Source organism: Oenanthe melanoleuca, chromosome 4 (genome assembly GCF_029582105.1).
Source record: "Oenanthe melanoleuca isolate GR-GAL-2019-014 chromosome 4, OMel1.0, whole genome shotgun sequence".
NCBI lineage: Eukaryota > Metazoa > Chordata > Aves > Passeriformes > Muscicapidae > Oenanthe > Oenanthe melanoleuca.
In genome coordinates this window covers 64,170,716-64,182,946 of record NC_079337.1, presented here as the reverse complement: position 1 = coordinate 64,182,946, position 12,231 = coordinate 64,170,716, and the positions used below count along the sequence as shown (strand labels likewise).

General features: G+C 43.8%; 1 protein-coding gene across 3 annotated transcripts in view; it reads left to right on the top strand.

Annotated features, from left to right (window-relative positions):
- REEP1 (receptor accessory protein 1) overlaps positions 1-12,231 on the top strand; it is a 64,595-nt gene that overhangs the window by 21,665 nt on the left and 30,699 nt on the right. For all 3 annotated transcript variants that reach the window (XM_056489449.1, XM_056489450.1, XM_056489451.1), the window contains exons 2-5: positions 4,966-5,038; positions 7,804-7,880; positions 9,703-9,823; positions 11,359-11,472. In XM_056489449.1, the coding sequence (XP_056345424.1) occupies positions 4,966-5,038; positions 7,804-7,880; positions 9,703-9,823; positions 11,359-11,472 (385 nt within the window). The remainder of the gene's footprint in view (positions 1-4,965; positions 5,039-7,803; positions 7,881-9,702; positions 9,824-11,358; positions 11,473-12,231) is intronic.

Below are 12,231 nucleotides of genomic sequence, written 5' to 3'. Positions count from 1 at the left end.
AGTTATTTATGGGCAAAATAAGGGCTGTTCTATTTGTGTTGTGGTAGTACAATGTTGTAAGTGTTTGGGCAGCCCAAACACTGCTGGTGGCATGGTAACTAGAGGAGAAAACTTGGATGGCTTGGGATGTAGACAGCCCGTGCTGATATATTTGTAACAGCAGGTTACCACGCAGAAAATACTCCTGTGGTTAAAAATGCTCAAGGGAGTGGATGTGCTGGAGGTAACCTGAGTCCTGCCAAGAACTCCTGAGAATCACTAAGAGCATTTCCATTTATTTCACTGGCTGCTTTATGGACCATGAGAGTTAATTTTGTGGGTAAATGTCTTTTCCATGAGGAAAGCAGCATCACCAAATTAGTATTCAAGATGTCCTGTGGGACCCTCCCAGGTCATGGTAGCAGCTCTGAGGCTGCTCCCCAGGCTGTAGCCTAGATTCTATCACATCTGGGATAGTCTGTGCTCTTTGATGGTCAGATCACTGCTCCAGTAGATCCAGAGAAGGAACAGATGGATGTGATAGCTAGGTCTGACTGTGGCTGTCCTGGTAAGTGGAGACAGAGGGAGTTTTGGTGATGATGCACCTGCTCCCCTGGAATATGGCAGGGTTTGCTAAAGAGGAGCCAACAGTTGAATTGCTTTACTATTCCCCTGACAACCAGGAAACCCCACAATATGGGAAGCTTCATCCTTTCCTGTGTCATTTAATGGTAAACTTAAACAGTGAAATCCAAACCCCAAATCCTACATAATGTAATTATATTAATAAATACAATTCATCAATTCCACGTAATATCTCCTGGTGATACAGGGGATTTCTCCCCTCCTTTTGCCTTTGTTCTTTTTATTGAGTTTAACATCCCCTTACACTGCATCAGGAGGAGTAAATAACTTCATTTATTTGTCTTTGTTGCAAAATAAATAATTACAGCCTTTACAGTCCCTCTTGTGGACCCTCCCCAATGCACTTTCACTTTCCCTGTCTTTCTCTTTCTCCTCCTGCTTTTGTGTCTCCCTTTTGACAAAGGATGACCGGAAGCACATGTAATGATCCAGACTGGGGATTGCTGCTGCTGAGGTGCCTAATAGGATTATAGGATTTTCAGCATTAATCCTTATCCTATTCTTTAGGCAGACTAACCTTTTACTTAGATTTTTGCCTCCTGTTGCACAATTATTCGACTCTTCAGTGATTTCTTTACAGCTGCTGTTTTGTCCTTCTTCAAGGTGATTGTAATTGGTGTAGACCTCTAGCACAGAACAGTGTAAGAACTGTCAGGCTGTTGTGGTTATTTGTTTAGTGCTGCAAGTGAGCTTTTCCTAATTCACTGATGGATGTCACCACTTCCTTGCCTCTCTCTGTATCCTGAGAGTGTGTGCTTGCTGTAGTCCAGACTACAGAACTTATCTGTAGCTTTAAATGTTGCAACTGCTCTACATCAGGCTCTGGGAGGTTTGATGATCAGGATATCTGCTTCTGCACAGAAGGTAAAAGGGCCAAGGCTTTCCTGGGTACACGACTCATTCAAAGAAGCTTTGAAAGATGGAAATGGATGGGGAGTGGGTTGACTCTGCTTTCCTAAGGAAATGAGACTTAAGTTGTCTGTTTTTCCACTGCTGCAAAACTTCTGGATCTGCAGAGCGATTGTGGCCAGAATAGATGGGTCAGAGGGGTCTCAACTATGTTATTCCTAAGAATTAGCTGCTGTATAGGAGATTGTTTTATAGCACTGTCTGCCAGGAGCTGAAAACTGCAGTGTTGACTCTGTAGGTAGGTCATTAATTTAGCTGGCTAGTACCAGACAGACAGTGCCTGTATACAGAAGGAGTCACAGCACATCTGAGTCTCAGCTCAGCTGGCAGCTGTGGGAGGGGCAGTCCTGTGATTTTGGGGATGTGGGAAGAAAGCTGAAGGTCCTGTGATCTAGTTCAGAGAACATCAGAAGTGTTGCAGAAAAAGAATATAGAGATGATGAGGACTGGGGAATGTTATGGTTGGAATTGGTGTGGCTGGGGCTGCTATCTCTCAAACTGGGGGCTGTCAGGATGACTGCCAGGGGAGAGCTTGTTTTGGAGGCAATGGAATGATGTGCAATGGGGGGAGCAAGGAGCAGAGGAGCTCCAGGGTGTGGGAGAATACTTGCAGGGAACAGCAGAGGAAGAGGGCGGTGGCACTGCAGTCTTTAAAGAGAGAAGGGATCAAGGTAGGATGTGATAAAAGAGCAAACCAACAGTGGTTAGGAACAACGTTTTTCAGGCATGGAAAGCAAAGATAACTTACTTCAGCTTTTTAGGCTGTGTGTGGGGGTGACTGGAACAGGGGAGAGAGGTTTAAACACTGGTGCATCCAGATGGGGTAGAGACCACACAAAGGAGATGGAAAGGAGACTTGGACAAGTAAAGACTTTATGGCTTTCAAGGGACAAAGGAGGGACAAAGGATCAGCCTCAGGTTTGTATACAGCGTGCAGAAGGAGTGATTTGGCAACAGTCTGAGCATGGAGATGAAGGAAGGCAGGAATCAACAATAACTTTAATTACACAGGAAGCTTGGATGAAGGGGAAGTGAGAATTATTGTCTTGAGCAGAGTAGAGGAACTGAGGGAAGAGATGGAGGATTGATGTGTGTGTTTGAATTAAATCAATTGTACTCAACCCTGATCCAAAGCCAAGTGTAGACAGTGACTTCAAGAGACTTTTTGGAATATCCCTATATGCAAATATTTGTCTTAAAAACCCTGAATATGTTTTACAGAAATGCCCAAACAACTTTAGTCTTCCATTTGTAGTGTGCCCAGAGCTTAAGTGGCCCCATCCACTTAGTAAGCCACAGCAGTGACAAGACTGGCTTCCAACATTCCTTAAAACAGTTTTCAGTCTGGTAAACAGCAGCAGTAATAAATGTCCTTATATGCACACAACACACTCCAGGGCAAATCAGTGAAACTCTCAATCCCCAGTTTTGGGAGGTCACATCACCTTGTTAATTGTCCCTTCCTCTGTACATGTAAAATTATTGCAATTTCCTTCCCTCACAGGATTTTTTTTTCTGAAATATTTATTGTCTGCAACTAATTATTTTCTGGTATTCCTATAAAACACTTGCTTCTTCAGGATCCAGTGACTTTCTGTTACCAGCACAAACTGAGGAAATGAATATCAATCATTCAGTGATTATTTGCAGGAAATAAAATTGTGAGATAGCAACCAGCCTAGGCCAAGAAGGAAGAACAGCATTGCAGTGCTTTTTATAAGGAGAGCCAAAAATATTTTTCATGTGCTCAGCTGTTAATTTTCTGAATATTGTAATTTTCTTCCTTTTGTGAGCTCTACCTTTTTTGGATCAGCTCCTGCTACCACTGAACTCAGAATATTTGTTATTGGCCTCAGTGAGAACAGGATCAAGCCATTGTCTGTGTGTTTGTCCTTGCATTAACCCATGTTGCTGTTTGGTGGGATACTGCAAGAGACAAAACCACTTCTGATTTCCCAGAATCTGAGTGTTTGTATATGCTCCTTACAGATAGCACAAGTCCCTCTGAGCAAAATTGGTTTGGAGCTGACTGTTTCCAGAAAAGCTTTTTGAAACCAGTGTGAAGCCTCTGTAAAATGTTGAATCTCCTCACTCAGTGGCTGCTTTTCTGAAGTCTGCATTGTGCTTCAGGTTCTGCTAAGCCATGCTACAGTGAGCATGATGAATAACAGGCAAATTGCCTTTGGAGATCAAGATGTGTGCTGGCTCACCCCATTCTTTCATAAATACCTTCCTGAGCTCCGGGAAGTAGGATGGTGCACCATATCCCAGAGTGTTAATTTTTAATGTCTTATGCACGTAATGGACTTGACTGTAATTACGAGTCCCATGGCACACAGTCACTGCTGGCAGGGTGGAAAAAAATGACTGCAGGTCCATGTGGCTCCACAATTAGGGATTGAAACATTGATCATTTTCACTCCCTGGAGCAGAGGAAATAGTTGTATGAATTTAAAGCAAAAGCTTCAATGGAAAGATGGGTAGTTGCAAGCCAATAAGCATTACCCTGCAATCTATTAAATTTAGACTTTGCAGCATCATCCTCCTGCGTTGAATAAAACTGACTGAAACCTGGGCAGGGCAAAGTGGTTTTGACAAGCCTATGCTTACATCCAGAATAATCCAAGTGAATAAGCGTGTAGGCAGTGATGCAGAGAGAACCTAGTATAAAAAATTCTCCTCCTTTTTTTTCTCAGTAGTTCTATTTTTAACTTACAGATCCTTGTTTCTTTCTTACATGAAATCTTGAAGCTGACAGCATCCCTTTCAGACTTGAAAATGCAAGGAAGCCGTCTGAAAGAACAGCAGAGCTGGGATATTTTCAGGCCTGTGTGTTAGTATATCTTGGTGGGCAGATTCTTCCTCCTTTTATGAGCCCAAATTGACTTTACTAAACAGTGCAGGGTTCTTCCCTGTACCAGGTTTAATGTAGGATCAGGCACCCAAACCCTTGCACCAGCAGAATTAGGATCCTGCTTTATCATCTGCTAGCTTTTCAGAGTACTGGATAGAGGTGGAAGGGATTTTAGACAAATAATTCTCTCTCTGAAAGCAGTATTCCCATATTCCTGGTGTTGCAATAGATTGTTTCAAGATCAGATTTTTAATTTCCGTTTGAAAGTGTGGTGGTGGCCTTTTTTGTTTGGTTTGGTTATTTTGTTTTGTGTGTAACTCATAAGATACAGCTTTGGAAACAATTGCAAAAGAAAAATCAGCCTGAATCTCTGCTCTTCATTCACGTCACTGGCAATAGCTGTTCTCAATTCAGTGATGCAAAATCACTCCTGTACTATACTTAGTGCACTCAAGCTTAAATCAAATCCTAACACTTTTTACCAGTGCAAAATCCACATTTAAAACACAGGGGGAAAAAATCTTTCCCTGTGACAGGAAATCAATTTAATCCGTTTATTGTTTGTTTGTTTTTTCCAGGCTTATATTTGGCACACTTTACCCTGCATATTATTCTTACAAAGCCGTGAAATCAAAGGACATCAAAGAATATGTGAGTAATGAGGTTTGTGGCTGTGCTGGGGGGTTGTTTTCTAAGATTTCTCCTCACCACATTGGAAAGGTGTTGCCTGTATTCTGGGAAAGCTCATAAAGCAGTGCAAGGGGCAGACTGGCCTGAAGGACTGCCCTGGCTGATTGCTGGGCACAAATGAGACTTGGGTTTGTGCTTCTGGCTCCAGTGCAGAGCTGATGTGCTCCTCCTGACAAATGTGTGCTGCTCCTCTGGTGCTGAGATACACAGTCGACTTAAAAGGCATTTGGCATCCAGAGCTTTGTGTGCTCCTCTTTGTTTCTGAAGAGCAGCATAAATCAAAGCCTTTTCAAAAAGCCTTGAAGCTCTAACTGCTCATTCAAAACAAGGATAAGAGGAGGCAACTCGAAGTACATCTGACTGAATCCTCAGACAGAAACATCCTTCCTTGCAGGGCGACCTATTTACAGGCAGGTCTGGCAGCTGGGTGTGCTCTCTCTTTTCTTTTTGCTGAAAAATCTTCCCCAGGCCCTGGTTTCTAAAGGCATATGGGGCCATCAGGGAAAGTGAAATGAGGGAGAATCAAAAGCACTTGGATGCTGTTGGGGTCCTGTAGGATTTGTAGTGCCCTTCACAACCTGAGCTCTTTTAATTTCATTGAACCCAGCTCAGCCTCCAGATCTTGACTCTTCAATCCTCTCAAGATCCCAGGGATAACAAGGCCATTTTCTCATCTGGATAACAGCATAGATTTCTATCCCATTAAATCTCTAGTGCAAACTCAATCTGGGACTCACTGTGGCTGCTAAGAGTTTTGTTTATAATTTTCCTCTGTCAGAAAATGGCTTGAGGTATTTTGAGAAACATAAGTGTTACAGAACACAGCAGATACTTAAGGCAAAATGTCTCTGCAGCCCTTTCACAGCTGTGCTCCTCAGGGCCTCTTTCTTGAAAATGCTGAAGATGTGCACGAGCATCTCCAAGCAGTGTCTGCCACTAATGCTTAACATTTCCATTGTCCCTTTCTAGAAGGGATTTTGTTGAAGGGTCCAATTCCTGTTGGAAATTTAATTGTAAAAGAGGAACTCACATCAGACACTTGTGGTTGTGACGCAAATGTGAGAACAGCTGATCTAAGACCTGGTCTGCCCTTACAATTGATTTTATAGCACTTCTGGCAATGTATCCATTAAGGCCTGATTAAAAAAAAAAAAAAAGGTAATAATTTACACTGACACAGGAGGAACCTTCGCTCATTAATCAAAACTTATATCACTCTAAAGTAATTTTATTCTGCTTGGTAATAGTAATTTTGATGAATGTTTTAGGCTGATCCAAACCCATCCACCCCAGGTCTTGGTTTGTGTTTAAAAGTTTTGCTGGCAGTAATGTCTAGCTGAGAGAGCCATGTTGGCACTGAGGCTCTGAGGAGTCACAGTTACATAAAAAGTCTGGCAGAAGCTGTGCTGGGAAGATGATGCTTTCAGGCATTTGGCAGTGCCATTATTGCTGTAACACTATATATAGGTATAAATATGCACATAAATATAAATCCCAGGAGTTATGTAGCAGTGACAGGTGCTTAGGGAACAATTCCAATACCTACAGGGAGATGGAGACCATCAGTACTGTCCCACTGTATCAGGGAGAAGATGGGGATATCTTTACCAAGCTGGTGAGATCCAGATTCATTGATACCTCCATCTTCCATTCCCCAGAGCAGTGCCTGGTGTAGGTATCCCTCTTGTACTCTCTTCCCTCCAACCTTTCCTTAGTCTATTGCAATTGTACCAGCCTTAGCTAACATGGTCCAATTCTCTAATTCATGGATTTTCATGGGTTTTACTTCCTTAAGCTTTCTAACATTCCAGCAAAGCTGCTTAGAGATCTGCACTTTCAAATACACCTAATGAAACAACAGTTGTCATTTAAATTAACAACCTTTGTCTCACCATCTTTTTCCATCCTAAGAAGAACCAATACTACATACTTCAGAATAATTGAGCTGTGCTTTTAGATGCCATTTAATGCTCAGTGACAAAAATTTCCAAATTCCTGGGTGACTTGAGGTACTCCAGTTTATCTGACCAAGTCACCATCCCCAAAGATTCTCTTGTTGGCACCCCAAAGGAAACCATATGGAGTTTCCCCAGTTGAACAGAGACAGCACAGCACATACTCTCACTACCAGTGTGAGGTAAAACATTCCCCCCTAAGCCCCAGGCAAGGGATTTAAACTATTGCCCTTGCCCTTGTCACTGCACTGGGTGTGGGTGGGAGCAGGCACAGCCACTCCAGGGCTGCCCACTGAGTCAGTAAGTTGTGGTGAGTTGATTGTGCTCCTGAACCCTGGTTTACAGGATGGGAAGTTACCTCTTTATCTTTTCCTGGCTATAGGTATTATGTAAGTAATTACATTTTGTCTTAACTGGAGTTTGGCCAACAGCCTTATTTTAACATTTGCTATTAACACAAGCCAAGTGAGATTTTTAATGCCCTGTGACAGGGCTGTCATCCTCTAGTGGCCAGTGGAGTTTCTGTAAGGACAGAGTCAGGCTGCTCTTCTTTTCCTGAGACCAGTCCTAGAGGCCACAGTCACCTTCCCAAGGGCTGTGTAAATCTGACATGTTATGTGCTGGAGTGGGGCAAACTGGCACCTTCAAGTCCACAGTAATTGCTAAATACACAGTGGGGAGGGTGAGGGAGTAAGGATTTCTTTTCCTGTGAGAGTTATTCTGTGCACTTGTGGCTGTAAGAGATAGTTTGAGGCTGTTTTTGTTTACCAGGTCAAATGGATGATGTACTGGATCATATTCGCACTCTTCACGACAGCAGAGACATTCACGGATATCTTTCTTTGCTGGTAAGCACCAGAGGGAAGAGGTTCTTTGGCATGAGATGAAAAGAAAATGGAAATGTTTACAAGGGGAAAAAAGGCACACAAAGGTGCACTGAGTCCTGTACAGGGGTTCAGCAGCCTCAAGTGCATAGAGGGTTTTTGTCTGCAGGAGACATGATTCCTTTCTCAGTGCTGTCACAGGAAAAACAAGAAAGAAGTGGAAAGGCTCAGTGGTATCTCATTAGTGGGAAATCATTACTGGTCTCTCAGGCCCTGCCTGTCAGAGAGGCACAGCTGACTGCCCAGTTGGATGCTTGCAGAGGTCATCACATAAATAACAGTTGATTTAGCTACAGGCAGAGTTTTAGACGTGCCTGGCTGTATCCTACAGTAAATTCACAGGCTGTGGGTCAGGTACAAACAGCCCTGCAGCACAAGACTTTGTAGGTTGCTGTGTGGGTGATTGTTCCTTGGATGTTTGCCTGACATATTCCTGGTTAGGCTGGATTTCTGCTTTGATGGAGGACAGTGACAGTCCACACTGTTGTGGCTCTCTGGTGCCAGTGAAGGATTCCTGGTGACCTTTGTCAGAATGAGAGTGCTTAAATGCCCATTTATCAGATTCAGTTCTTTATGGATGCTGAGGTTTGAAAGTGTTTGTTACTTGGTTGCCCTTTATAGTAAGGTCTTTCTGCCAGAAACCAGTGAGACCAGTGGACTTTAGGGTGGAAATTTAATTGTAGTGCATGGCCCTTACAGCCTATTCCTGCATAGCACTGCATGCCTTGAGTGAGTCCTCCAGATAAAGGAAATCAGGAGAACTTGGCAACATGTCAGATCTATTGAAAAGGAGATAAAATACATTATTGTCTATCTAATTTGCATGCAGATCTACCTCTCCTGTGTTCATCTGGAGCTTTGTTTTTTTTGGAGGATGAATTATGTGGGTCTGTCAGGAGAAATGTCAGAGGGCTTATCCAGCCTGTGAAATCAAGCCTGCTGTAGAGATCCTCAGTGGGGTGGGAGATCAACCTGGCACATCCATGATCAGAGTAGAGCATTGCAGAGGCCTGTTGTGTCAGACCTGGGTGCTGGCTGGCCCAGTTGGCTCAGTGACAGCACTGTGTGGCACAGCAGGAGCCTGTCTGGGTCCAGCTGGGCTGGTCCACAGCCACCACAGGTCTCTGCACTGCTCTTGCTTGCAAAAGGTAACACCTGTTCATCACACTGTTGTGGCAGCACAACAGTGAAGATGCTGCTGGGTGGCCAGTCTTGAGCTCTAGGCTTTGTCCTCCAGAAAAAGAGTCTAGATAATTTAATCTCAGGATGTCCCTAGATGCTTGCTACAGCTAAAGCATGTCCTGTTGTTAATGTCCCCCATATTTTGCAGCCCTACCTGAAAGTCAGTGTGGATCTGCCCCTTTATGTTGCTTGGACAACAAAGGTTCTTGTATTTCAGTTTCAGTCATGTGTTAGCTTAAAAGCTGAGAGGCAGAGACATGGAAAGTGCATAAATATATCAATGAAATATTGGTTTGCTGGTTTGATCTTTGCTTTCTGACAATGACTGGGGATACTGTGAAGGCAGCACCTGTGATCTTTGCATATAGAAAGCTCCTCTTATCACACATCAGAGTCTCTTCCAGACCATTAAATAATAGTCCTGATAACCAAGTAAAGATTCACCTACATGCCTCACTGAGATGTGTAGAAAATTGAGTCAATGTGCTTTAATCTTTAGAATTTTTGGTAAGCAAAGGCTGCCTTGAGTTAGGCTGTGCTGAGGATCTCCAGTTAAGGACAGTGGTTAAATTGGGAGCAGACAGTAACCTTCTCTTTCTTCTAGGTTTCCATTCTACTATGAACTCAAAATAGCTTTTGTAGCTTGGCTGCTGTCTCCATACACAAAAGGCTCCAGCCTCCTGTACAGGAAATTTGTCCATCCAACACTGTCTTCAAAAGAAAAGGTAATCACATGCCTGGACCCTCTCTGGGTGGAACAGAACTATGGTGTGTTTACTCCAGGCTCCATATCATTCATTTTCATGGATGAATTGGGAGTTGCTCATTCTCTTCCTCTATCATTTGATCCCCTCCTTTTGGCTGGTGTTTTTGTATTTTGTGGTGGTTGTGTTTTTAAATGCTGGCCTCTGTTCAGTGCACTCACACTTACTAACTCATTTTTGTTCAGTTGAGAAGCTGGGAGGGAGTGGGATAAAAATACCTCCTGAGCTGCTTTGTGTGTACTGGGTGATTATAGCTGGAGTGTTCTGTTGTGGCTGGATATAACAAATAAGAGAAACTTGGTCTGGCAGCCAGGACTCCTCAACTTTGTTCCCAGCTCTGCCTAAAACATTGTACAGCAATGAGACAAACAGCCCAAGCAGTCTAAAATGAACTTAGCAAGCACATGCCTGGCTGTGAAGTGTGGTAAAAAAGGCATGTAGCATGTTAAAGTCCTAGGTTAAAAAATGTCTTGCCCAAATTAAAGATGCTAATTTTGGGAGGGAGACATTACAGCTTGGATCATTTGCCTGCCTGGGAGGTTTCTGTGGCTGTGAATGGGACACTGTCAGGCAGATCCATTTGGTCCATGTGAATAAACAAGCCAGGAACAGCTATTGTCACAGACCAACATGAAAACTGCTGAGTGTTTCCTGCACTGGCAACTTGGAAATGAAAGCTCTCCATTTAGCCAGAGCAGCGAAGGAGCAATTGGATCTCAGTCCTGTCCAGGTGGGAATCAGTCCCCTGTCTCTTGATCTTGTGCTTCTCCCAAGTAGGGCTCATGCATTTTGAGTTGCCACCTCTTACCTATGGGGGATAGGGAGAGCAGCCAGCAGCTCCTCACAGCCTCCAGTCCCTGCTAACCCAGCATATCCACCAGCTGAGTACTGGATCATTGATATCATTATCATCCAGACACAGTGTCTTGAGGGAGGGAGAATAAGGGCAGGAACCTCCCTAACTGTTTCACTGCATACTGAGCACATCAAAGTCCAGAAGCTCTAGACCTACAATTCCATGGCATCTGAAGCTGGACACCGCCTTGATGTGCAGAGTTATCCCAGATATTTCTGAGGCCACCTGTCCTGCACACAGGGCAGTGCAGCTTCAGCTGCCCAGTATCATAAGATGGTTATTTTTAACTATGAGGCAATCCCATTTGTCTTTAGAGTGCATGGTTTGCAAATGGCTATCAGTCCATGCTGCTCAGGCAGATTTCTCTTGCTTCCAGGACCCCAAAATGGGTCCCAACCTTCCACTTGTAGAATAAAGAGTTCTCAAACCCTGCAATGGAGGTTATTGCCTCCCAGCAAACTTTTCCTCTTCACAAATATTGACAGTGAACTTCTTTCCAGCCACAGTAGAGGAAATGGAGGACATCTACCTCTACAAAGTATGACCTGACTCTGCCATGAGTTTGAAGTCAGGAGCATAAGCCTGAACTTGTCCTTCTTGTGCTTTTTTCAATTGTTTGTTTTGTTTTCTGCTGTGACAGGAGATCGATGACTGCCTCATCCAGGCGAAGGACCGGAGCTACGACGCCCTCGTGCACTTTGGGAAGCGGGGGCTGAACGTGGCAGCCACGGCAGCTGTCATGGCAGCTTCAAAGGTAAAGGTGCAGGTCAGCATGGTGACTCACTAACATCTTATCTGCACCCATGGCCAGCAGCAGCCACAGTGTGCAGAGGGAGAGGTGGTGGGGGTAGGCATTCTCTCATTATTTTGTACAATGACCTATAGTTTTGTGTAGTGACAGGAAAGATGATGACATTCATGAAGACTAAAAGTTGCTCTTCTGCAAGGCATATGCATAACATAACTGGTGTATCATTCTCTGCAGAGATGTTATATAAGAGTGAATGGGAAGTGCCATTAGTTCCTTTTGGAGGACAAGCAGATATTGGATGAGGGGTTTCATCTGAAGGGGTGTATTCTATACTCTCTTCATGGCAGAGCCAAACCCAGAATAGAGCTGTTATCTGTTGTTCCTTCTCTTGCATAAAAGGTGCAAGGACTTGATAACTGCATTTTGGGGTCCTGCCCTCTGGCCATGGGCTATCATAGTTTAGAGTCGATGTGTACAGTATGTTTTGGGTGTGAGATTTGGCTCCCACACCTGTTGCAAAAGGATAGTTAGAAACATATGGACAAGGAGGGTACTGGTAGTAGGAGCAACATGAGAATGGGAGTTGAAGGAAGTTATTTTCCTCTGTCAAATGCTTTTCCTATGACCTCAGGCACATCACTTTAGTAATTCTTGGCCTTACTTCCTGCAAAAATGCATAATGCATCCTTGGAGGACCAAATACCATAAAGTCTATAAAGCCCCTTGAATGCAAGTTATTACAGAAGGGGGGAGCCCAAAGGG